Source organism: Struthio camelus, chromosome 12, assembly GCF_040807025.1.
Source record: "Struthio camelus isolate bStrCam1 chromosome 12, bStrCam1.hap1, whole genome shotgun sequence".
NCBI classification, from domain to species: domain Eukaryota; kingdom Metazoa; phylum Chordata; class Aves; order Struthioniformes; family Struthionidae; genus Struthio; species Struthio camelus.
In genome coordinates this window covers 16,222,411-16,246,486 of record NC_090953.1, presented here as the reverse complement: position 1 = coordinate 16,246,486, position 24,076 = coordinate 16,222,411, and the positions used below count along the sequence as shown (strand labels likewise).

The following is a 24,076-nucleotide window of genomic DNA, read 5'->3' as shown; positions in this document are numbered from 1 at the left end:
ATGCAACTCCACTGATGCAATGCAATGCAAAAAAAAAAAAAAAAAGATTTATTCTGGCCCAGGGAGTGAAATAGCTATGCTAACAGTAGGAATCTTTATGCTTGCTTCCGTGCATATCCATGTTAGAAGCTGTATTAGTGTATGGAGAGGAGATCAACCAGGAGATGTTGCGTTTCCTTGTTGCTATGAAATTAACTTATTGATGCTAAGCAGGAGTTTTGCAGTGGGGGGAAGAGCACGGTGGACGATGGTATTCTCACATAGAAGAACATTATCGAGACCATCTTGCAGTAGGTAGCGTGCAAAACCATTTGGATTAAGAAACAGGTAAAATAGAGGAATTCTTTCAACACGCAAAGTTTGAATGTTGAGAGCCGGGTAACTTACTAACATCGGTCTATGGCATTGCAGTTTTGTATAATTTTTACAAAAGTGAAAATCTGCTTACAACCTGATTTTGAACACAAATCAGACACTAAAATGACACAAAAATCAGACGCAAATCAGGCTGTTGAGTTTATGCAGAGATTGATCCTTGTTCGGTTGCAGCCGGGAGAGGGAGAGGGAATACGTGGGCTTACTCGTGTCCCGAGCCCCCAGAGTGGGTTGCCTCTGAAGAGTTGCTCTTGGGTTAATTGTGCTGTGAGTAGCAGTAAATAAAGAAATTAATTAGAGACTTTTCTATTCCTTTTCCTTTGACATTTGTTTCCTGAACAAAGAAATCCAACTACTGATCCATTTCTTAAGGTGTCTCTTGGCTGGAAGGTATTTATTGATCTGCCACTTCAGTTGGTTCAACTGTGTGAATTCCTGGAACTGTAAATGTGTGAAATTATATTGGGAATCTCGGTGTGTCAGGTGTCACGGTCTCTGCTGCGACGGTTGGGGGACGGGGAACGTTCTTATGTGTTTGAAATTCTTTTGAGGTATTTTGGTTTTGTGGTTTGGGTTTTTTCTTTTCTTCTTTTTTTTTTCTATCACAGAAAAATTGTACAACTCTGCAAATGCTTTTCCTGAACTGAGTGTTATTAAAAGATTACAATGTGACTGTCAGGAACCAAATGTTGTTTTGCAAATTTTCCACGTCCGTCGAATTTATCAAGTGTAGCAGGACCCAGCCCCACACCAGTTGTATTGACATGAATTGCAGCAGTTTAACAATTGGCATGCTTTCTAGCTACCTGCTAGTCAATTTATATGCTTAATTCTATTTGAGCAAGTCATTTTAATTTCGCTTGAAACATTTTAAACCAAATTAAGCTACAGCAAAATTATTCTAAATGCACCTTTACTTCAACCAATGGAACTATGCTCTAGACGAAGTGTTCAAGGTAGTTAGACCAATACTTCTCTCTTCAAATGCAGAGGAGAGGACTATGTGGGGTGTTTCTGGGTAATTTTACAAGTCAGTCTATGATCTGGGGTTTGATTTAGCCAGGAAATTTTTCTTCACGTTAGTCCTTTGAATTCTCCATTCTCTCCTTTTTAGCCATTTCTGCATTTGAAGTCCAGCCACTTTCAGCTGAAGTCCAAGAAGGTGGAGTAGCTCGATTTGCCTGTAAAATAACAGCAAACCCTCCTGCTATCATCACATGGGAAGTGAATCGAACAACTTTACCTTTAGTCATGGACAGGTATGTAGACCTGCACGTTTTAGAGTGCCATTTATTTTCTGTGATAATTTTGAGCCTGCTATGAGAAGATGATCTCAATACTTGCAATGCCATTACTTAAAATGGTTCTACGTGTACAGTTTGTCAACTACTAATGCTCCGAATAGCTAATAATAGTTGTCATTAGTGAATTTGAATTAGGTGTTATGAGCACAGACCAGAGTCACCTGCAGTTGTATACACAATGAGTGTGTTGACCTGTGGATTGTTAATGGAAAATTTTACATGCAGATCCTTCTCGGGAAGGAGGGATTGCTGTGAGATACAGAAGAGGTGGACTTCAGCTGGGGGGACAGTTTGAACTAGTGGGCATATTTTCACAGGGGCAATATAGAAGAGTTGATGCCGAACATATATTTCTGTAGAGGGCTGATAAAGAATTATATGTACAGAAAATGGAGTTGAAGCGCTTAATACTAGGGACATTTGCTGAGAAAGACTTCTCTCTTAAAGCAGTTAACTTGAGGTGTACAGCCTGTTCCCTGCTAGGTTCTCACCCTGTCCAGACTGTATTCATTGAACTTACTCCTTTCCTTCTTGACATGCAACTTTTGTGGCATGTGTCTAAGATACCTACTGTGCAACAGAAGGTAAAAAGAAAAGCATAAAATTGAAAACATATATGATTTTTTGGGGAACCATGTACCAGTTTTGCTAGTATATCAGAAGTCATTGCCAAGAAATCAACCGGCCTGAATAATGTGAGTGTATTAGGTGGCTGAAAAAGGTTGGGATGGTTGCTTCTGAGGATGAAAAAGATCTGCTGGTTAAAAGTAAATTCTTGCCCCCTCATGGAGGAGCGGGAGATCGCTTATAGTTGAGAAATGCAGGGAGGTGAGTCATGCGTAGAGAATGTTTTTGAGAGACTCCAGCCTGCTGTTCCAGGTCAGTGTAGCAATGGCTGTTTGTAAATCAAGTATTTCTTTTCATGATTGTGTTCACTGGTTGAACATTTATCTACATTTCTTTTCTGTTTCCATGGCAGGGTAACTGCTCTACCTACAGGAGTTCTTCAAATCTATGGTGTTGAACAGAGGGATGCTGGGAATTATCGATGTGTTGCTACAACGATAGCCAATAGACGTAAAAGTACTGAGGCAGTGCTAAGTGTTATTCCAGGTACCCAGCGTATGAGATATTTCCATGATGTTATAGTCTTCTTTATAATACAGTAAAAACATGTATGTGCAGGGAAGAGCTCTAACTCTTCTGTGACATATGCACTTTGAAAATGATATTTTGCTTCCTCATATCTTATTGCTAAAATACTACTCAATATAAGTTACCAAAATTAAAGAAATAAGATTTTTGCTGTAAATTTAATTTTAAGCATCCTTTAAAAATTGTCACACTTTGTTTCATGCTTAATTATTTTTTTGTTTAATTTTTGATTTTTTTCAAAGCATCCAACTTGAAGCCTTTTCACAAGCCAGCTATAATAGCTGGTCCTCAAAACATTACAGCGCCTCTTCATCAAACTGTCATACTGGAGTGTGTTGCCACAGGGAATCCAAAGCCGATCATCTCATGGAGCCGGTTAGGTAAGTCTTAAAATTATAGCATGCAGCCTTCAGCCTGTGGAAAGGAAGTAAAACTGGAAAGAAAGGATTTCAGCAATTAGGTTACTGTTCTGAGGCTTCATGTAGTACGCAGTGATTAGTAGGTTAGCAAAGGATAAGTGAAACCCTTTTAGTAGCACCCTTCCGTGGTGATGTTCAGAAGCCCTGAGGTTTCTGATGCTTTGGATTCACATGCCTCCTCCTGTCGGTCCTGCGCTGCCCGCAGCACGGTGTCTGCACGATGCTGGGTGGGGTGGTGGCTCAAGGTAGACTCCATGGTGAATTCAGGCAGGTTGGAGCGGTTGCATCCTGCAAAACGATCCTGTAACTATTTCTCCCTCTGTTCTAAGCAGCGCGTGACTGGGATTTGAACCCTATATTAATGGGCCTTTTGGCCAATTAATGGGCCAGTGAGCCCATAGCCATAGTCAGACCCCTGGCAGTCTCAGTGGAAGGGGAAGGAAGATAGGAAATGCAGTAAGAATAACGAGATTGATCAGCACATTGCATTTTTCTGTGAAAATTACCTCAATTTTTATTCTCCTGACATATACCTAAATGTGAAAGTCAAGGCTGAACCTGTAGAAGCAAACCATCAAATGTTTTCCTACATTTTATTTTGAAAGTAGGAAAAATACATTTGAATTTCCTAGTTGAGTCAATGACTCCTCTAGACAAACAAGTAAGAAAAAAGTAGCATAACAGTCAGCCTGAGGACCCTTCCATAGAGCATTTGCTGTGAAATTAAAAGAAGGTGTATAGTAATCAAATGCACTCATTTTATCCCAGTATAATCCAGAAGGAGATGAATTGTCCCTGCTTGTAAGGATGATGTGGACATTGGTAGTGATGAACTGAGTCTTTGTGGAAGGCCGTTGTGGGAGGCTAACTGGGAAAATGGCATTGTTTTGTAGCTGTCATGGCGAATTTCAGGTATAAACCACTTATCACGTGGAAGGACCTACTCATCTGAATGTCAGAGAAGTAGAGTGAAGGCAAAGCAAATGCAAAATGTAAACCTCTGAAAACTCGTCTATGATTTCCCTTTGTATCTTTTGACTTTTAAACCCTAATCCGTGCCATTGCCATCTAAGCAGCTGTATTTAAATAGGTTATTTAGATACATCTAGAAACCTCCTAACCATGTTTCTCCCACTTTATCAAATAGACCATAAGTCCATTGACGTCTTCAATACCCGTGTCCTTGGAAATGGGAACCTTATGATCTCAGACGTGAAGGTGCAGCATGCAGGAGTGTACGTCTGTCGAGCCACTATTCCAGGCACGCGGAACTTCACGGTCGCAATGGCAACTCTCACTGTGCTGGGTGAGCTTGCTTTGACTTCCACAGGGTGCTCAGACAACCTCTTTCTCTCTCAAACTGTGTTCTGTACGAGGTTGATATTTTAATTTCTTATTTATTTATTTATTAAAATCTCAAGGGTAACACACCAAGGGCTGTAGAGAGGTCAAGGAGATGAAACGGATCACAGAAACATGGCTGCCTTCTGTCTGTTGACTGAGATGATAAGTGTCAGATACTCAACATTGGGGAGTTATAAACTAGCAGTTTGTTTGTGCTTAGAGATAGCCAGCTGCAATGTTTGCTCTGGGAGGGCAGATTTTCAACAGGCAAAACGATCCTGTGACAAAGTATATAAATTCGCAATATGCACGTGTGCTTTGTGAGCAGTGTGTCACAGGCTGGAATTCATGATTATTTGTATGTATTCATAGCTGCATGAACAAATATGTGTAGAAATGTTGCTTTCTGTGCAGATAATATGTATTTTTAAAAGCCACTCTGCCTACGTGAACCATATGTGGTTTTGCATGGATCTATCACAGTGTTCTTCAAGTGGCCTAAGCAGAGAGGCTTGTGTGTGTAAAATTATTTATTAGTCTAACTGTCCTTATATTTGTGTGTGTTTTTCTTTTTTTTTTTTTTTAACTTGTTACTTACCTGTAGCTCCTCCTTCATTTGTGGAATGGCCGGAAAGTTTAACAAGGCCTCGAGCTGGTACTGCTCGTTTCGCCTGTCAGGCAGAAGGAATTCCTGCCCCCAAAATTTCATGGTTGAAAAATGGAAGGAGAATACACTCCAATGGTAGAATAAAAATGTACAACAGGTAAGATTATTATCACTATATGAGAGCTGTGTTTGAACAGTATTCAGTAGTTAAGAGTTCTTACTGAAGGATGAGATGCCAGTAAATAAAGCCAGACAAGATATAACTCAAGTAATCATAAGTAAAATTGGGCATGAAATGTAGCCTTATGGACCTTTCCCAGAGAGAAGGAATGCAGATTAGTCAATACTTAAAATCCTCAGAGAGAACCTTTTGTGATCTTTGCCATACCTGGGGGGGAAACTGAAGTGATTTCACCGCTTTCTGAGAAGTTACTGTCGGTTTACAGTAGTGTGGCAGAGACTAGAATCTAACGAGTTTTTTTGAGCCTCCGCTTCACTACTTCTGTGGAGTGAGCAGCTCAGGATAAAGAGTTAGGTATGAAATGACAACACTGAGGTTGTGTTTTTTGCAAGGGGGAAGTAAATGTATAGGTTTGTTTTCCCTGTGCCTGGCTTTGCAGGCGTAGACATGAATGCCGACACGGCAGGTTCTGAAGAACGCTTCAGGTTGCTAAATTTCACAGCTGCACATCCATTTTTAATTGAAAAGAAAAATAAGTAGAATGTACGTCATTTAGAATAAGCTCATGAAGCAGAGACGAAAACATAATTGTGGTTGTGTTATGCTGGGTTAAGTTTATCCAAGACTTGACCTTTTTTTTTTTTCCCCCCCCTCCCTCTTTCTTCCTTTTGGATTCAGTAAATTGGTGATTAACCAGATCATTCCTGAAGATGATGCCATTTATCAGTGCGTGGCTGAGAATAGCCAGGGGTCTATTCTGTCCAGGGCCAGGCTTACCGTAGTTATGTCAGAAGACAGACCCAGTGCACCCTATAATGTCCATGCTGAAACGATGTCAAGTTCAGCGATCCTGTTAGCGTGGGAGAGGCCACTGTATAATTCGGACAAAGTAATTGCATACTCTGTCCATTACATGAAAGCAGAAGGTAAGCAGTGCTTGATTTAAAGTGTGTCTGTATACTTTTTCCTTGTTCGTGATAAGAACTTGCATGTCCTTGCAAAGCCTGCCAAATTTGAATGGCCAGGGCTGCATCAGGCCATACCTACATAAAAATCCATGCGGTATCCAGTAAACCCGCCTGGGGAAATATGCTTTTGCCGAATCATGTCATCTGTGGGGCTGAGTGTTCTTCCACCGCACCCTTGTCTGATCTCTCCAGTGAGCAGATTTTGGAGTGGGGAATGGGCTCTAAAACCTGGGACCCCCATGTTCCTGCCCGGGTTTCCCCCTCTCTGCCCTCAGCAGGGGCGTCTGCCTGCTCTCTCTTTCCTGTGCGTGCTTGGCAGGGAAGGACAGAGCGCGCAGCAGAGTCTCGATGCTTCAGAGTTGGACTCTTCACTAGATTCAGCTTTTTTGTCTAGATCCTTGAATTCTTGTGACTTTTCCTGTATTTGAGAGCAGAACAGTTGATACCTCATTGGCTTAACCCTCTTCTCTTAGACTATTACCTGAATGAGATAATTTTGCTCTGCTTTTTTACCCTTTTCACTCCTATAATCAAAAGAATATGCTCAGATTTTAAAATATGCTGAAATAGCCGTGAACACTTTGTCCCAGTCTCTGAAATGTTATATATTTTCCTATATAAAAGGAAATAGTTAATTAGGATAAAAATGAGTAATTAAACTTTTTAAAATCACTTTGAATATAATGTCATATCTTTAAGTTAAGGAAATCTTTAAGGTGATAGAAAGCTGGTAGATTTCATAAGCAAAGGCAGTGACTGTGAAATGACTTTGAAATTTGTTAGGCGCGTGGTTTAAACTAAGCTGAGACACATCTCCTCTGAGCCGCAGCTCTGTTTTCTAGGAGAGGTGATTACTTTTTCCATCTCTATTCAGTAACTAGTTTATTCAAGGACAGGGCTGCAGATGCTCCGCTCTCAGCGTGGCATACCAGCCTGCCATCTGCTAAGCAGAGGACAGGAAGGACAGCTTAATTACTCTAATACTGATGCAGGAATAGCTGCCTTTGCTTCTGCAAGTGGGATTTTTCAGGACACAAGAGAATTTTGTTTGAGGGAAGGAAGGAAAGAGTTTTAAAAGATAATGAGGACAAGAGGTGCGGGAAATTACCCCCTACGCTTTCAGTCACTGAGGTATTGTGCTCACAGCCCCCACTCAAAGCTAATATGAATAAAGTCACGCTAGATAAGCTATCTGGGTAATTGTATGTCCGGTGCCAGTGTAGTGAGCAGAGCCAGGGTAACTTCAAAGGAAACCGGGAAAATGTCCTCAGGGAAGGAAATATGCCTGCACAGTAGGGAAAAGGAGGTATCTTCTGAAAATTTATATTCTGCAAAATTATTACTCAGCCTCTGCTTCACTTCCTTGCTTATCTAAAGGTTTTATCTCATGCAATGAGATTGTAGCTTGTCTTGGAGCAACCCAAGCCCTGAGTTTTTTGAGCTTGCTGTCTCAAACACCCATTTTTTCATCTTTCCAGACTGTCTTGCAATATTTACGTTTATTTTACGTGAGGCTGCTGTGCATCCTTTCACATCAGTAAAGAACTCCACGCTGGGGGAGTGGGGAGGGCTAATGTTATGTGGAGTAATGACAGTGCTGGAAATCAAAATGTAGCGTTTTTGTGCGTTTTTACTTGGATAACATGATTGGGTAGCACCAGAAGATCTGCATCCAGACATAAAAACACATTTGTCTTGTTTCATATTACTGAAAAAATGTCAGGCTTCCAGGACTAGTGGACTGCATCTCCTGCAAAAATAATTGTTTTCTAAGTGGTAGTGTGTGAACCTTTCTGAGGGTGTTAGCCACATGTCAGAGGCGTTGTTGAAAAGCTCGAAAGCATGCCTTTGTTTGGCAGTGTCATATCAGTCAGTTCTGTAATGTTAAATACAGAACCAGCTGTATTTAAAGAAATTCAAATAAAATATTGAGTCAAAAGGTTTTCCTTAATAAGATGACATTTACAGTATCACCTGGTGCTGGCACAGACGGCAGACATCGTCCACACCTTATTTACTCTGGAAGAATGCTGGATAATTATGTATTCATGTAAATAGTCTACGTGAATGTTTATTGCTGACGTTATTCCCATCAGCCTACCTTTCCCTAGTCTACCCTCACCATTTATTTCAGTCTCTAATGAATATTAATTTATATCTTGGTATCACAAAGGATCTCGGACGTATTTGGCTGAACTATATTTTACTTGCTTAAGATTTGAAGTACATGTAACCTTTTTCCTTATACTTTTTATATTGATAGATTACTCTCGTTTTATATAGAAACCTCATTTGTCAGTATAAGTGAGTAAGCAACATTTTACTGTAAAAAGAAGAACTAAACCAGTCTTGCTAAGCCTCCTGAATTACACTGATGCCTGTGATTCCATAATCTTTAAACAGAAAGGAAGTTTGAGTCATGCGTTAATCCTATGCAGTTTCAGAGATTTTTTTTCTCTGAGCTCACATGTAGTAGGTGCTTTGAATACAAAAGACACCATCAGTCCTCACTTATTTTCACAACTCAAGTATTCAGATGCTTCACTGTAAAAACAGGTTCAGGCCCTCATCCCTATATAAAAAGTTAGTGTTTTAATAAAGTTGGTTGAAGAAAATAACAGGTGGTTTTTTGTTTTTTTTGCTTTTTTTTTCCTTTAAGCAGAATATTTTACATGCGAATCAGGGTCATGGTAGCAAGAAGAATAAGGGTCTGATGAACGTGCATGTTGGAGTGTGTTAATTCCTTGTTAGTGATTTAGGGGAGGCACAAAGGGGACGCTGATTGTGGTGGAAGGCCAGCCTTGTTCTCTATTATGGCTGTTTCATTAGGGCCTCTGCATGAGGCCTAGCAATCCTTTCAATGAGAGAACAAGTCCTTTTAATTTGAGCTCAAGGATCTTGTTTAGCAGGTCAGAAATCGTGCCTTGCAATTCCTAATTAACAAGCCATTAACTAGTCTGTTGTGAGATGCTCCTAATCTTGTCTAATTAAAATGCTATCAAGTTAATTCATAAATGTGGGAAAACTTAATGGTGGAATTTGCCTTTCGTTTTGTTTATAAATTCAGTTGTGAAGAGGAGGAGCTGCCTCTTACAGAGTTTTGATTAAGTTGACATGCGTTTGGTGTGAATTGTTCCTTAACACTGCAGCTTTCACCACACTTATTCCACTTTATAGCCTTCCTCTATAGGGATAAAGCCCAACAAAGACAAGGACTGCTGCATACATTGCTATGCATATCTTAATGTGAATTGCTGAGAATTTTTTTTTCTTTTAACAACTCATTAAGGAGCAAAACATTTTTGAAGCTCATTCTGGGCTGTTCCTATTGCCCTCTCTCTGAATTAAAGAAAAAAACCATGTCAATCAAACGTAATAGAATTTGCAGGCTAAAATGAGATCCTTTTGCTGAACAACTTCTTTTTCTTTCTGTTTGTTTTGTTTGTTTTTTGTTTTTGATAGAGTGGAGCCCTCGCATTCCTCCCGGTCTGCTATAGGAAGGCTCTGTAAATAGGTTTTCAAAAAAAGCCCGGACTCTAAACAAATAGATTTAAAGGCTTGCTGTGAATGATAAGGCTATTAGAGCTTGCCTGTTGTGTTACTGTACATTGGGCACAGTTTGTTGTGACTAATTCTAAAAAGGGTTTTAGAACTGCATTCAGCATCCCTTATTCAGGAAAATCCTGAAACACCATAATCTACACCACAGCAAGACACAGTTACTCCTGTGCATAAAAGAGCTTCTACTTTGTAGGGCTGACAAAGTAGAGGTAGGCTGGGGAAGAACATGAATTAACTTTATAAGATCTCAGAGACAGGATACTCTGATGTTTAGAAATTGTCAGCAATCTTTTTTTGTTTAACCTTTGTTTTATGCCAGGTTTAAACAATGAAGAGTACCAAGTGGTCATTGGAAATGATACAACCCATTACATTATTGATGACTTGGAACCAGCCAGCAACTATACCTTCTATATTGTAGCTTATATGCCTCTGGGAGCCAGTCAGATGTCAGATCATGTGACTCAGCACACGCTTGAAGACGGTAAGACAAATAAATACCATTGACTAAAATGAGCATTTTTATTTGCACTGAGATGTGCAATCCAGTGCTGAGAGCTTTTGAGGATCCCAAATTCCACTGACATCGGTGAGACTTCTGGATGCACGCGGTGGAAGACGAGCCGGCTAGTGAAAGGAATGAGAATCAAGTGACATTCTGGTTGTATATTACATCAAGTGTCTTTTTTACGTTGAAAGAATATTTCACTAAACCACTTAAATAACTGCCCTGTATCTTCAAGAATTTGGTCATAGTCTAGGATTTTGCCTCTATGAATGTTTAATAGTAGGCAAATTAAAATCTTTTTCGCCCTGCCAGCAGAAAGCTTCATTGCTTGTGCACAGATGTATGTGATGATGTGGGCATCTGAAACGTGAATCAAACTGCACGCCCACTGCATTTCCTTCAGCTTTTGAAGGAAAATTTGGCATAGCAATTTGACATACCAGAGTGTTAAAGTATTTTATTTTTTGGGTCTGTATGTACTAATTACTGAAATCAGAATTTCAGAAAGACTATATTAACCAATTTCTGGGCAGCAGTCTGGCTAACCTGAACACAGCAGCAACAACAAACTGTTCGGCACAGTTTGTTAGAGCTGATTAACAAGTTGTGTCAGGGCTAAGCTTTGGCAGGCTGAAACGATACCAGTTCCAGCTGTCTGCCCGTCTCTTTGCCAGGAGCTGCTGCTACCCTTGTAACGCAGTTGGCAGAAGGAAACGTGCAGTGACTCTTCAGCGCTACAGGTTGTTGTCCAGCCTCCCGATTTAAGCTATGGCATATTAACTTTGAGAATCAGTTGATCGGATCAGTAAGGTGCTGTTTGCCCTCAGTTACTGCTGGCAGTGGTTAGAAAGGATGGTGTTGAGGGTCTTTCAAGAAGGAGTTTGCTAAATCTGTATTGTATGCAGAAGGTAAGAAGTATGAGCCATGTCACGTTATCCCCAAAATAAACGAGAGTCTACAAACCTTCTTGGGCAATGCTCGCATATTACTGGTACCTCAGCATAGGTTAAGGTATCAGATGAAAATTTTAGATCCCTCTTTTCCCTAAGCTCAAAAACTTTGTCCTTTTTAGTTCCTTTGAGAGCTCCTGAAATTAGTTTGACAAGCCGGAGTCCTACGGATATTCTCGTCTCTTGGCTGCCAATCCCAGCGAAGTATAGGCGAGGCCAGGTGGTCCTGTACCGTCTGTCTTTCCGTCTCAGCACCGAGAGCAAAATCCAAGTCTTGGAGCTTCCTGGGACTTCAGATGAGTATCTCCTCGAAGGCCTGAGGCCTGACAGCGTTTACTTGGTTCGTATCACCGCCGCAACGAGAATTGGCTGGGGAGAGGCGTCTCTGTGGACTTCCCACCGGACTCCTAAAGCTACAAGTGTGAAAGGTAATTCTTATGTTACTGGCAGCCTGGGGATGGGGTCAATTGCAGGCTTTAGCTGAAGGCTCCAATTTTTTTCTGACAGGTAGTGCAAGAATTTGAAATAGATTTTCCTGTTACATGTACTCGCTTTGGTGATCTAGAAAATAGTGTTCTAACCATCATTCGGTATATAATCTGCACAAACTTGTGGTTGCTGTAATAAATTAAATGCAGTTAATACATAGTTTCAGGATCACAAATTAAAGAGGACCTCATCTGTCCTGTGTAAGGCCTTACATGTGGCAGTAGAAGAAAAGTGGATGTATTATTTTGATTGTCTTTGGTTCTTTCCCCATGTTCATGTTTGCATATTTGACATGGTGGTAGGAATCTTTAAATCTTGTTTGTAAGGTTTTATCCTCATTTCCAATGACAGTGCAGTCTTTTCTTAGGTAAAGCTTTTCAACTTTAACTAAAAAATGCATTGCTGTTCAATGTAAAACCCACTTCTGTAAATAGGGACATTACACATGTTGCCTTGTGTGTGCATTTACTTAAAGGAGCTGAGCTAATGCATGTATCTGTACATTACAAGCAAAATGCACGTGTTTTTTGACTTTATACTTGAAGTCTGATTTAAGCTGTTATAATTGACTTGGCTTATATGATGAGTATTATGTAGTAATGTCATTCAACTTCGGGTGAGTGCCTTACAGATGTAGATTTGAGTTTGTAACTTTGCTTCTTAGTTTTAGTCCACATCCACCCAGTTTGGATTTCATTGAACTCTGACTTCTGTAGTGAATTATTGGCACTTAAGAAAGGGGGATGTTATTAGTAATCATACTTGCTCTGGCTTAATTTAAAGCAGGAGTTAATTTTATAATCATCTTTTGATTGTTTTCATTTTCCTTACAAATTCAATTCTCTGTTCAAAAAACTCCAAAATGGTTCCTTTCTGACTTATCCTAGATTAAGCTTTTGGATTAGCTAGATAAGCAAGAAAAAGAAATAATAACGCGAGTAGACAGATGAGCTGGAATCAAAACCTTGAGTGAGCTTTAGAGTGATGGAAATCCAGATGGAACGTGGAAGTTATTTGTTTCTAGAATATAAAAATATTATGTATATTTCGCTCAAACAGCACCAAAGTCTCCTGAGCTGCGTTTGGAGCCAATGAACTGTACAACCATAACAGTACAGTGGCAGCAGGACTCTGAGGACACTGCAACCATTCAAGGGTACAAGTTATATTACAAGGAGGAAGGTCAGCAGGAGAATGGACCAATTCTGTTGGATGCCAGTGACCTTGAATATACTGTCAGTGGTTTAGGTGAGTGTATAACATATTTTTTAACTGTTCTAGAAGAAAATAAAGTCGAAGGATATCTTAAGAAACTTAAATCTTACTTGAGACCTATAAGGCGAAAATGTTAAGTTTGACTATTTTACTAGCAGTAAACTATGCAAGTATGAGCTGTGTGGTCAATGGAATAATGCTAGCCGTAGAGATGTTGCACAACGCTTAAATGACCAGATCTTGCAAATTTCGTATAAATTGGAAGAAGGATCCCCAATTAACTATCACAAGACCTAGAACTAATAAGTAGTAAATACTGCTAGTAAAGGACACAAGTCTCTCTCATTTTTACTATCAATTTAATGCTCAGTTTTTTTCAGCTTTTATGTATTTGTGCCTGGTCTAATAACAGTGACAAATAATTGCAAAATACCAAAGGGTTTTCCTGGTTACTTGTAGTCATGCCTTTTGTCATAGCTACAGTACTGGGATACTAAGGTAAAAATAAACTGTAAATACCTTAAAATATTGATTGATCACTCTATTGAAAAATTGATCACTCTATTTTATAGTCTCTTAGAGTGAATAAGTTTATGATTTAGAACCGTGTTTTAAAATATTAATGGGATGGTAACATGCATGGGGTAGAAGCTAGTAGCCCCTGTGCATGTTATTATCCCATTAATATTTTAAGGAGTACTGGCAAATATTTGCAGGATAGAGCACAAAGATTAGGGCATAGAGCTTGCTGAATCCCGTCGGGGTCTTTCCATTGATCGTCGGACTCTGATTCCTCCTGCAGCTCTTGCAATCTATGGCAGTTCAGATATGTCAGTATCACCCCTAGGTACAAGGTGCTTCTGTTTGCATATGTAACTGAGATTTTTTTTTTCATAAAAATTTGTGATCTGTAATGTAATCAGCAAAAATAGTATAGAACTTGACACTGAGTGTTTGAAATGTGTCAAAATAGTTTACTTAGGGGCAGCGTGGAGATCTAATCTTGACTAAATTATTAAAACTGACCTGCAGTCTTAACTGGGTCAAATGGCCTCTTGACCATGCTCAGATATTCTCATCTGCTGCATATAGTTCAGATGCTATTTTAGGGGAGATTTGAGGGAAGCATTCGGCTCTGTTAACTGGACAACTGACCATCTGTGACCATTCCTAGCCAGAGCATCTGGCAGCAGCTGACTGTTTAACAGAGCTGTGAGACAAAAGAGCAGTGGGCTGGAAGGATGTGGTGTCTCTGTCCTATGACATACATATATATATATATATATTTTTTTTTTTCTGTTTTCTTATTATGCAGTTACAAAACAATAATTCCAAACGCATGCAAACTTCTTAACTGTGTGACCCCCAACACAATAGGTTTTCTCAGTATGTAAATCCCTCCTCAGATCAAAATCTTGTTCGACAGAATTATGTTAAAATATACATTTTATCCATATGTTTTACTGTTTCGTCTTACTGGTAAAGCATGTAGGCAGAGGAGAAAACAAAAGCAAAGCAAGTTTGGGGAATTAGAACTTCCATGTAGTCACATTGTTATCCAAATTCTGAGGAGTGTGAGTAAGGAAAGGCTCATATGCCTAGTTATCCGTGCAGTCATGTTGCATGCGGTGTTTTGAGGATTCCTTATCACAATTCTGAGTCCAAAACAGGATATGTCTCATATAATCTGCTCTCCATCCTTTCTATTTCTCCCACACGTGTATAATTTATGATGCCACAGAATAGATCCACTGAAGAGTGGTTTTTTTTCGGGTAACTTCATTAGAAGTTAGCTGTGTTTATTTGGGGGGGAGGATGTTTTGGTTTTATGTATTGACGAGTTATTTGAATGTGGATATCAAATATGGGGAGTTTTCATATATAAGTTTCTTTGCAAGTATCTTGTTTTTTCTTGCTTCATAGCATTTAAGGAGAAAGATACTCATTACTAAACCTACAAAAGGCTCTTATTTGGCACAGGAAGTTTTATTAGGTCATGATTTTCCAAAGCTAAGATGACTACACGTGTTGAAGCCTGCAAAGTCCACACAGACTTTTGATAGTGATAGTACCTGCTTGACTACTTTGTGTGTCCATTGAGAAGCTGTCTGTCTGAAATGCTTGTACATGCTACATTATTTCCTTGAAAACAGTACATGACCATCCTTTCTCTGCTCATAGCAGGTATACATGTGGAGACCAGAGGAGATATAAAAATTATATGTAACATATAGCCGCAGAGAGTGTAGCAAGATCCACATATTAGTAATTAGGGAACCAATTTGCTTTTCATTTCCCATGAGTAACTTAAATCATTCTGGACAAGGCTATTTCACTTACATGTTTCTAATTAAAATATTACTTAATAGGAACTGGCTGTACCTGGCAGAATTTGAGACAAAGCAAGGCAAGCCATCGCTAGATTTTCTGACTATGGTTAAAAAAAAAAAAAATCTTAGTGAACTAGGCAGAGGCTTTGAGGGCTGATGTTCTGTCAGGCATTTGCCTCTCCTGAGGACATTATTTTAAAGAGGCTGTCAATAAATCAGTAGCTTAAAGGACCCTTCAGTGTCTTCATTATGAGCTACAGGCATTAGTAGAATTCTGGAAGTATGAGATCTGAAGGAGAAAGGTTTATTAAGAATTTTCAGTTTCATACATGTTGGATAATACAGGCAAAAAACCACAAAAGATTATTCCTAATGTGGAAGAATACACTTAAGTATTGGGTAATTCCCAGTAACAAAAATGGAGTAGTTTTTCGTGTGTTATCTGTTGCCACTGAGGTTGCCTGGCTTCCAAACTCTACTGAAGCCACTGTTGAACAGCAAATGACTTGCAGATGGCTACAGGACTTTTGATGGAAGGACAAGGCTGATAGACAAAGCAGAAACAACAGTGCCAGTGTAAAAGGGGTTACCATGAATGGACATTAAACACAGCCGTTTGAATATTATGCTGTGTGTTTTAATCTCCTGTTGGTTCCTGCCCCGTGTTTTTCAGACCCGATCTCTTTCACTCCACTGTAGGTCTACCCAATTACTTCTGTGTATTTTTAACTGGATTATTTAGCATGATAGTCACCATGTAAATAGAGTGAAACGCTCTGATCAGATGCAGGGCTGCCATTCTCAAAATAAATACCCACAGTTTCACGTAGACGTTTGTTTGTGTTAGAGGTCTTGGCATTTATTTTTCAACAGCAGGCCACTTCCTAGTCCAGTGTAAAATTCCATTAACGTTATCACTTGAATTTGCCACAGGAGCAGACCCTTGGGTGCATACCATGCATTTTTGCCTCTATTTTTAATTTGCCTTTGCTTCCTCTTGCTCTAGAAAGTTCTGACTCTCCCGGGCAAAATCCTGTGCCTTCACGAACTGGCTGGTACAGCTTTCGCTTCTATAGTGTTTCAGGACGTGTTCAGAAGTCAGAGCGAGTCTGCTTGGTGGAAGAGCTCGTTTGGGAGCCTTTCCTCCCTGCAGCGTGAGAGGGATTGGCAAAGTTTGAAAGTTAAAACAAAAGAAATGTCAGAGAAGCTCATTTTTGCCCTTTTGTGTCTTTGAATTGTTTTTTTCAAAGAGCATTTTAGACATACGCATGTGCATCGCTACTATTTGCCTGTCCCAGCTCATTGGGTTTGCACCTCTGTGGCCTGGAGGAGGGCTAGAGCCTACAGCAGGAGTAGTGGCTCAGGAGAGCCCATTTTAACCTTACCAGGTTCATTGGAGTCAGGAGCTTCTGTATAGCAAGGTGGGCATGCTGATGGGAATCTCATCTGTGACCTGCATCTGGAAAGTATAAAACCAAATTCAGCTTCTGGATTACAAACTCAAGAAAGGATGGTCCATTACGAGGCTGAGTAATGCAAGGACACTGTTTTTAAAGCTGCCTGGAATAGGCATTTTCCCTCTCTTGGGTGTTTTTTAAGTTCTTATGTGTATAGTTGTAGGTCGGGCACCTTTACCAAAAAGCATGTTGCTGACAGCAGCGTTTTTGCAAACGGAAGCAGTGAACTCTGCACCGTCAGTGGTGGGGAAACGCGGAGCGGTGTCGTGCCGTCGGTGCCCTCTGCGCCTGGGGCGACGGCAGCTGCAGCGAGGATCTCGGAGAGTCGCGCTTGGGTGACAAGGCTAATGTACGCTCTTACTAACCGCACGCGAAGCCCTGGGGCAAACGGGTTGTGGCAAAGATGTGCACAACTTAGGTGCCCTTTTGTTTCTGTTGCGTATGGGTTGATAGCATCCTACATAACCATTTTCAGCCAGACCCCTAGGGGATGGAGAAACTGGTCTGTTAGCTTTGGTGAAAACACTTTGGGCATCCAAGACCACATACCTTAACCTTTCCCTGGCGCAGGACCCCCGGGAGAGCCGCTGGAAATTCCTGTCCTGCCCACTGCACGGACACGCAGGACAGCGGCTCGTGCCGGTGCGTGTTGGGCTCCCCCGCAGGCTGCCGGGGGTTGTGGGCTGTGATGTGGAGCTACCTGCTCTTGTAAGAGTTGGGTCATTGATTCCTCTGTGGCCGCGAGCCTCTCTGGAAAGCTGCCCGTGCCTGCCTGGGGCCAGCTCTGCCGCAGGCCCTGAGAGGCATCACTGTCCCTCATTCCTTCTCCTGCTGCTCCGCTCCCGCGTTACCAGAAACCAGAGGTCTTGGCGGTACCACCGACTGAAAATGTTTGGTTGTTCTGCTTTCAAATGGAGGTGGTTTCTCTTCCCCCCCATGCCCCCCGAACCCATTCTTTTGGGAAAATACTTACCTTCTGTCAGATTCATTTTTAATAAACTTTATGCAGTTTACTGCATGTTCTCAAAAAGTTTGGTCTGAATGAGAAAGACCTCCCTGTCTGGAGACTCTTTCATGCCCCACCTCTTTCTGTTCAGGAGTAGGAGGAACGAGGGGAAGTGCCTTCTCCTCCTCCCAGGCCAAAACCAAAGAAACTTCTAGGTGGTTTCATGAGGAGTTCTGCAAAGTTTGAGTGACACCAAGACATAATGCTGTGACTGTGGCACTCACCTCTGAAAAGGGAGCTTCTGCCAAAGAATTAGCCCACTACCTGCTACGATTAGCATTCCCCCAGAAACTTAGTCTTAAGTTGTTTAGTTTCCTCTGAATCTACTGATACCTCTTTATAACCGTGATTATAGCTAAGCTTTACTCCAGGGCAGCAAAAACATCAAGGTAATTCTGCAGTCTATCGGCAATGGAATAAAAATGTATGAGAAGAGAGACAATGCAAAGAAAATTTCTCGGAGATTAAACTACCTGATGCCTGTCACCCAAGTGTCTTTGGAAGTAACTCAGTAAAAGTGCTTATGAAGTTCTTTTTTTTTTTTTTTTTTTTTTAAAAGGGTTACTATTATGGACAGATATGCTATAGTGGTTTGCTTTTCACCATATTTCAAGTGCATGTGATACAGACTCACAAAACGTTTTTGAACCTTAGCTTTCATATAGCTTTCTCTTTAAGAACCCCAAATACTGTAATATTTAGAAGGCAGACTATAAGGTTTTTTTCCTTATTTTTTGTTCCATGATTATCAACATGTTAATTTAGTTATTTCAGCTTGATCCCCAGTTTCATGGATGCCAGTGTAGTCTCATGTCTGGGATATCCCAAACTCTGTGTATGGAGATTGATATTCCTGCATGATTATAAGTTACTATGCTGTTTCAGCTTGGGATTCCTGTACAATTTCAAGGAACCAAACATTTGTACAGCTCCATGAAATACCATTTCAGGTTATCAAACCGACTTCCCTATCAACTGAAAATATAACCATGAAGAAAGCATTTTTAATATGCACAGTACTAAAATCCAGGAGCATCCCTTCTGTATCCTTTTGCCTTTCAAAAATTGTCCGATATATTTCCAAGGAGTTTAAAAAAAAAAAAAAAAAAGCTGAAACCAAACAGAGGCCTTCTCCTTCCACACTTTTTTTCCTGATTAATTGTTCCCAAAAGCCAGTCAGCAAAATAGAATATAATAATTACAGATCTCCTTTATGTTGAGTCAGACACAGTCAGTGAAAATGTTGATTTGAATAAACTGCAGCTGTGCTAAAAAAATAATACTTGGGAAAGGACTCGAGTTCTTCATAAAGATGGAAAAAAGCCTTAGTATTGCTGTTAATGAGAGCGTGTGACAGTACTGTATGTACTGTCGCCACTGGGAAGGCGTTACATTTACATTGTGAAAAGTGTGTCTAATAGCTCAGTAGGTGACCAGGACAAATATTATCATTTATTCCCACTGTTTACAGCTGGGTCAGTGTAGTGTTTACCCATGCTGATTACATCCTTACACTAAACCTCTTATCTGCCAGTTCTGCTGATTGTGTATAGCAGGCGTGCGACTACTGCTTATCAGCTACAACAGGAGGGATCTGCGGGCTGGGGGGGGAGGAATTGATCATATTGCAGAGCAATAAACCCAAAAGCCCCAGAAGTAGATCAGGCATGTTTGAAAGTAGCCTTTTCGCTCAGCGACGGCAGCGTACGCGCGCGTACCCCGATGCGACGGCACGCTGCCCCGGCCCGGCAGCAGCGCGCAGCTCTCCTCGCTGCACGGTCGGGAGAGGCAACCTGTCACCGCCTGCCGGAGCCTCGCTCCACAGGCAGACCTGGCTGAGCTGCATGTCGCTTCCTTTTTAAAACAACAACAAGAAATCCCCCCACCCCCAGGTTTAAAAGAAAAAAAAAAAAAAACCCAGGGATTAAAGGGGACTGGCAAGGGGAGGGGGAGGTTTCTTAGGCTGTGGGCACTTTGTTTGTGCCTCCCTTATGGAAGAAGAATATTCGACTGCTGTGCTCAGGTGACAAATTGATTCATTCGGGTTGTAAATTGAATTCTTACTGAGCAAAACCGAAGCTCGCGTTCAGCTGCGTGTCCCTTTGTCGGAGCGTGTTGGCACGGCATCCCTACGACGACTGTCTCTGCCTCGGTTTTACTTAAGCGCTCTTACAGGCAACAGAGTGGGAATCCTAGATAAATATCAGCTTGTTTTGAGCAGATTTGCTCAAGAGAGGGCAGTTAGCCATCAGCTGCTAATGCTGCGTACTTGCTATGCAGTTCAAGCTGTGAAAGCCTCGTGCCGTCCTTCCTGTGGAGGTCTGTAATTACCTTTTGTGTCTAGCGCACTGACCACTGTCATGGATTTGTGTCAAAATTGGACATTTTCACGTTGACTTTTGTTGTTGTTGTTAGAAAAAAGCATTGTTTACTTTGGTCATCACGTATTCTTTCTGACACTGTTTGTTTGCTTCTGTCCAAGAAGTTTCAGATTTATCCGGTTTTCGTGTTTTTAAGTGGCATTACAAACGCATCTGCCCTCGGTTTTGGTTTTGGAAGTACATGTCACTCTCACGTAGCTCATTTGTAATGGAAAGCTTTAGTTAAAGTTTAATGTATTTCTCAATTTTAAATTACACCATCAAGCCTCTCTATAATTTACTGATTTAGCCAGTAATCAACTTTAATAGGCTTTGAAATACTGAAATCTGTAACATCAGCATGAGCAACATATCTGTTTTGATGCTGTTTGAAGTGTGACATGTGACAAAACGTGACAAACTACCAAAATAAGAGTAAGCTCTAGGCTTCTTTGGATTAAATCAGAGCTGTGAAATGGCTTTGAAATGGCTAGGTTTAAACCTAATGGAAAATTATTGAACTATGTACATGTTAAGCGGTGATCTTGGGTCAGCAAGTTGCACGCTTGCTCCCTTAGGCAGGTGGTTAAGATCTTTCAGAAACAGGCAGATTGTGTGTTGGAAGGATTGCCTAATTTTTCCTTTTATAAAAAGCCTTCCTGAATATGCTGTCCGAGCTTTTCCAGTTTGAATCCATTGAGTTGGGAAAAGATAGTCCCAGCACCCTCATTTAAGCGTGCCTGGACTTTTGCAGTAATTCATTTTAACTTCCCAGGCTAGTTGCCCTGTAAAGGGGAAGGATGAGGTGAGGAAAGAGATACCCGAGCACAGAATAAAGATCGAAGGTACCGTACTGCAAAAAACGAAGCGGTATGTTGCGACCGGTTGAGCCTGGCTCTCCAGAGGGGTAGTGGGAGCCGTCAGGATGAAAGAAGCTCCATTATTTCATGGGGCAATGCCCTGCCACAATTTTAAAGATAAAAACGTAAAGATACAGGCTTTGCTAAGGGAACGGTAGCGGTTATCTTCCAGGGGGCTGTTCCAGCGCCATGGAGGGCTGTTGCCTGTTTTTGGGTAGACTTTCTGCCTTTTGGTCAACTGCCCCTGTAGCTGAGGTCGGACGCGTTGTTTCTTTAGGGACATGGGACTAACTGAGTAGCAGCTGCTCTAAGACCTGGAGTCGAGGGTGTTGGAGGGAGAGGCTATTGGCTTGTGTCAAGGTAATTTGCCAGCCTCTAGAAAAGCAAACTGTGTCGTCTTGAAAGTATTTAAAGGTAAAGCTTTCAGCGGTGCAAAAGCGATGGGGGCCTTGCAGGAAATGCTCTGTGCGTCCTTGGGGCTGGCAAGGGCCCGCCTGAAACCAAGCCGGCGGGGAGCTCGGTTGGGAATTGTGTCACGCTGATTGAGTACCAGTGGGGACGTATAGGGTGCATGCAAATAGGGTTTCACCGGGCATTTCCTGGAGCTGAGAGTTAAATTTGCTCCTTGAAAAGGACATACTGGTCGTCTTTTGAAAACATTTACTTTTTTTTTTTTTTAATTAACCTCAAGGTTGTTTTTGGAAATGTTTCCAAGCATTACAATGAGTATTTTAATAGATATTTTGTAAAAATGACCAATACATTTTAATTTCTTATACTATAACTTTAACTTCTACTCCCTTTTTAAAGAAAAAACCCAAGCAGTTGAAATGGCAGGAACGAGCAGACAATTGCTTATATTTTTTACAGGGAGAAAAAACCCTACATATATATATGTTATACGGCCTATTTTAGCTCTAAATAGAACTTTAAATACAGTGGGGGTTTTTTTGTTTTGTTTTGTTTTTTCTTCCTCTAAAAGGGGAGGATGTGTCTCTGGGAGGCAGCATTATTTAATTTGCTATTTATTGGACTTCATTAGTAAAATACTTAAGTCCTGGATTGCAGAGAAACTGCTCCTTGGAGAAGGCTTAGAGAAAACTCCTGTTATAGGAAATTAAATCAACATTGTCCATTAATCATACTGCATGTCAACCCCCAGACCTCTCTTGATTGTTCTTGGTGAATGTGAGGAACCATTAGATGTGTGAGGTCCTTAAAGGTCTGAGTAAGTCAAAGGGGAAGAGTTTAAAAAAATGCCACCATTAGCACATGAAAGAGACTTCAGAGTGGACAGAAGAAAACATTTGCTGTACAGGGCTAGTTACATTTCTTAATTTTTTTTCCCTGTGTGTTTTTTTTTTATTTTCTTCATTTGTTTAACAAAAATCCAGATGTTGTGATCAAAATGTTAACTGAAGTGATTGATTTCTCTGGAGTTTTTGTTACTCTTTTGGGTCATGTGACCAGTTGTGATAAAGTTATATGGGAAGGTTAATAGCAGGGGCTTTTTGCAAATTCTGTATTAGCGATAAGTAAATGCATTTCTAAAGCTGAGTTAATTTGCGCCCTGGTAGCCTTCCTGCCTTCAGTAGTACCTTGTTTAGGGTATATTTGTCATGAGGGCATTATTGCTAACTTAAACTGTTTTCTTTTTTGGTAAAAGATGCAATTGTGGAAAAGCCAGTGTTTTTTCAGGCTGCCTGAAGTTGCATTTTTGTGACCAATGAAGGGAGGAGGGTGTGTGGGAAGTAGGGAAAAGCAATCTTTTGTTGCAAGCAGAAATTCTTACCATGAAACTTCTCTTCCAAACCTTTGATTTTTTTGCATCTGGAAAAAAAAGTTTAGTAGAAATCAAGTTTTGCAAAAAAAAAAAAAAAAAAGTGTTATTTCAGCATTTATACCAAGTTCTACCAGATTTTTGCCATTCTCCTAGTAGAATGTTTTACCCTGCCTCAAACTGGTGAGTGGTGCAAAACAAAGTTACTTAGTGTTAACGCACATAGGTTTTTGGAAGTTAGGAGAGGGAAGCATATTCTTGATCCCGGGTTGGTAGGCCAGTGAATGACTCAAGTTTTCTGCCGCTTGTATGCAGCAGTTACGTGCGCTGTGGCTGTCCGGATGCACAAACGCGGGAACTGCGCGGACAAGGGATCAGGCACACGGTATGGCCCCCAAACGCGTGGTGAAGGTGCGTCTGCATGCCAGACCCCAGAGCTGTCCTTAAGGCAGCCGGCCGGCCGGAGGTGCGCGTCCGCTTTGGCTGTTGCGCGTGGGACCGTGGGACGCCCGGGGACGGGTGTGCTCGCGCCCTGCTGCCTGGCTGCCCGTCTGTGCGCCTCCCCGTGCCTGTGCGTCTAGCAACGGTCGGGAGAAAAATGGGACCTCTCTGCGCCTCGTCCTTCCTCCGTCAGTCTAGCCCCGCGTTTCTTCTCCATCCGAAACCTACCTCTTACAGTATCATGTTTTTGTATTAATTTCTGTTTGCATAATAACCGCTAAGTTGGGCCAGCCTCGCCTTTCTGCTCCGCTGAGCTCTTTCTGCCTTCTCCCTGCTGCTCTGGAAGCCCTTTGAAGGTCTCGGTCCGATTTCTCTTCGTTTCCCAGCCGTCCGAGAGCCTGGGTCGGGGCGGCCGTTTGCCCGGGAAAACCCGTTGCCGCAGCTCGGCTGCCGGAGCCCTGGCACGGACGTGGCGAGGGGGAGCCGGCGGCCGGACCCGGCTTCCGGCCGGCCTCCTGCAGTCCCGGGGGAGGGCACCCGGACCTGCCAAGGCTGCGGCAGGGGGCGGCCGGCGGCGCCGCGGGGGAAACCGAGCGTGGCGCGGCACCCCGCCACGGGGGCAGAGCTGAGGCGCGGGCGGCCGGGCTCCGCTGGATGACAGCTGCCCCTTGAGGGAAGCGCCCCGGGCGTACGGGGGGCCGTGGGGGGCCGTGGGGGGCCGTGGGCTCTCCCGGCCGCGGGCGGCTCGGCGCGCCTGGGCCGGGGC

The 24,076-nt window shown here is 41.8% G+C and overlaps 1 protein-coding gene and 1 long non-coding RNA gene across 4 annotated transcripts in view; one reads left to right on the top strand and one right to left on the bottom strand.

Annotated features, from left to right (window-relative positions):
• PRTG (protogenin) overlaps window positions 1–24,076 on the top strand; it is an 86,084-nt gene that overhangs the window by 30,742 nt on the left and 31,266 nt on the right. For all 3 annotated transcript variants that reach the window (XR_011143638.1, XM_068957903.1, XM_068957902.1), the window contains exons 3-11: window positions 1,490–1,634; window positions 2,659–2,792; window positions 3,077–3,214; window positions 4,401–4,559; window positions 5,202–5,361; window positions 6,064–6,311; window positions 10,234–10,398; window positions 11,495–11,800; window positions 12,921–13,109. Coding sequence is in view for 2 of the 3 variants with exons in the window: in XM_068957903.1 (XP_068814004.1) it covers window positions 1,490–1,634; window positions 2,659–2,792; window positions 3,077–3,214; window positions 4,401–4,559; window positions 5,202–5,361; window positions 6,064–6,311; window positions 10,234–10,398; window positions 11,495–11,800; window positions 12,921–13,109 (1,644 nt within the window). In the remaining variant the exon portion in view is untranslated. The remainder of the gene's footprint in view (window positions 1–1,489; window positions 1,635–2,658; window positions 2,793–3,076; window positions 3,215–4,400; window positions 4,560–5,201; window positions 5,362–6,063; window positions 6,312–10,233; window positions 10,399–11,494; window positions 11,801–12,920; window positions 13,110–24,076) is intronic.
• On the bottom strand, window positions 10,425–23,840 carry LOC138068843 (uncharacterized). Its single transcript, XR_011143639.1, has 4 exons — window positions 23,539–23,840; window positions 22,882–22,919; window positions 16,792–16,865; window positions 10,425–11,785 (listed from the first exon to the last, which is right to left on the bottom strand). It is a non-coding gene; the product is annotated as an uncharacterized lncRNA (long non-coding RNA).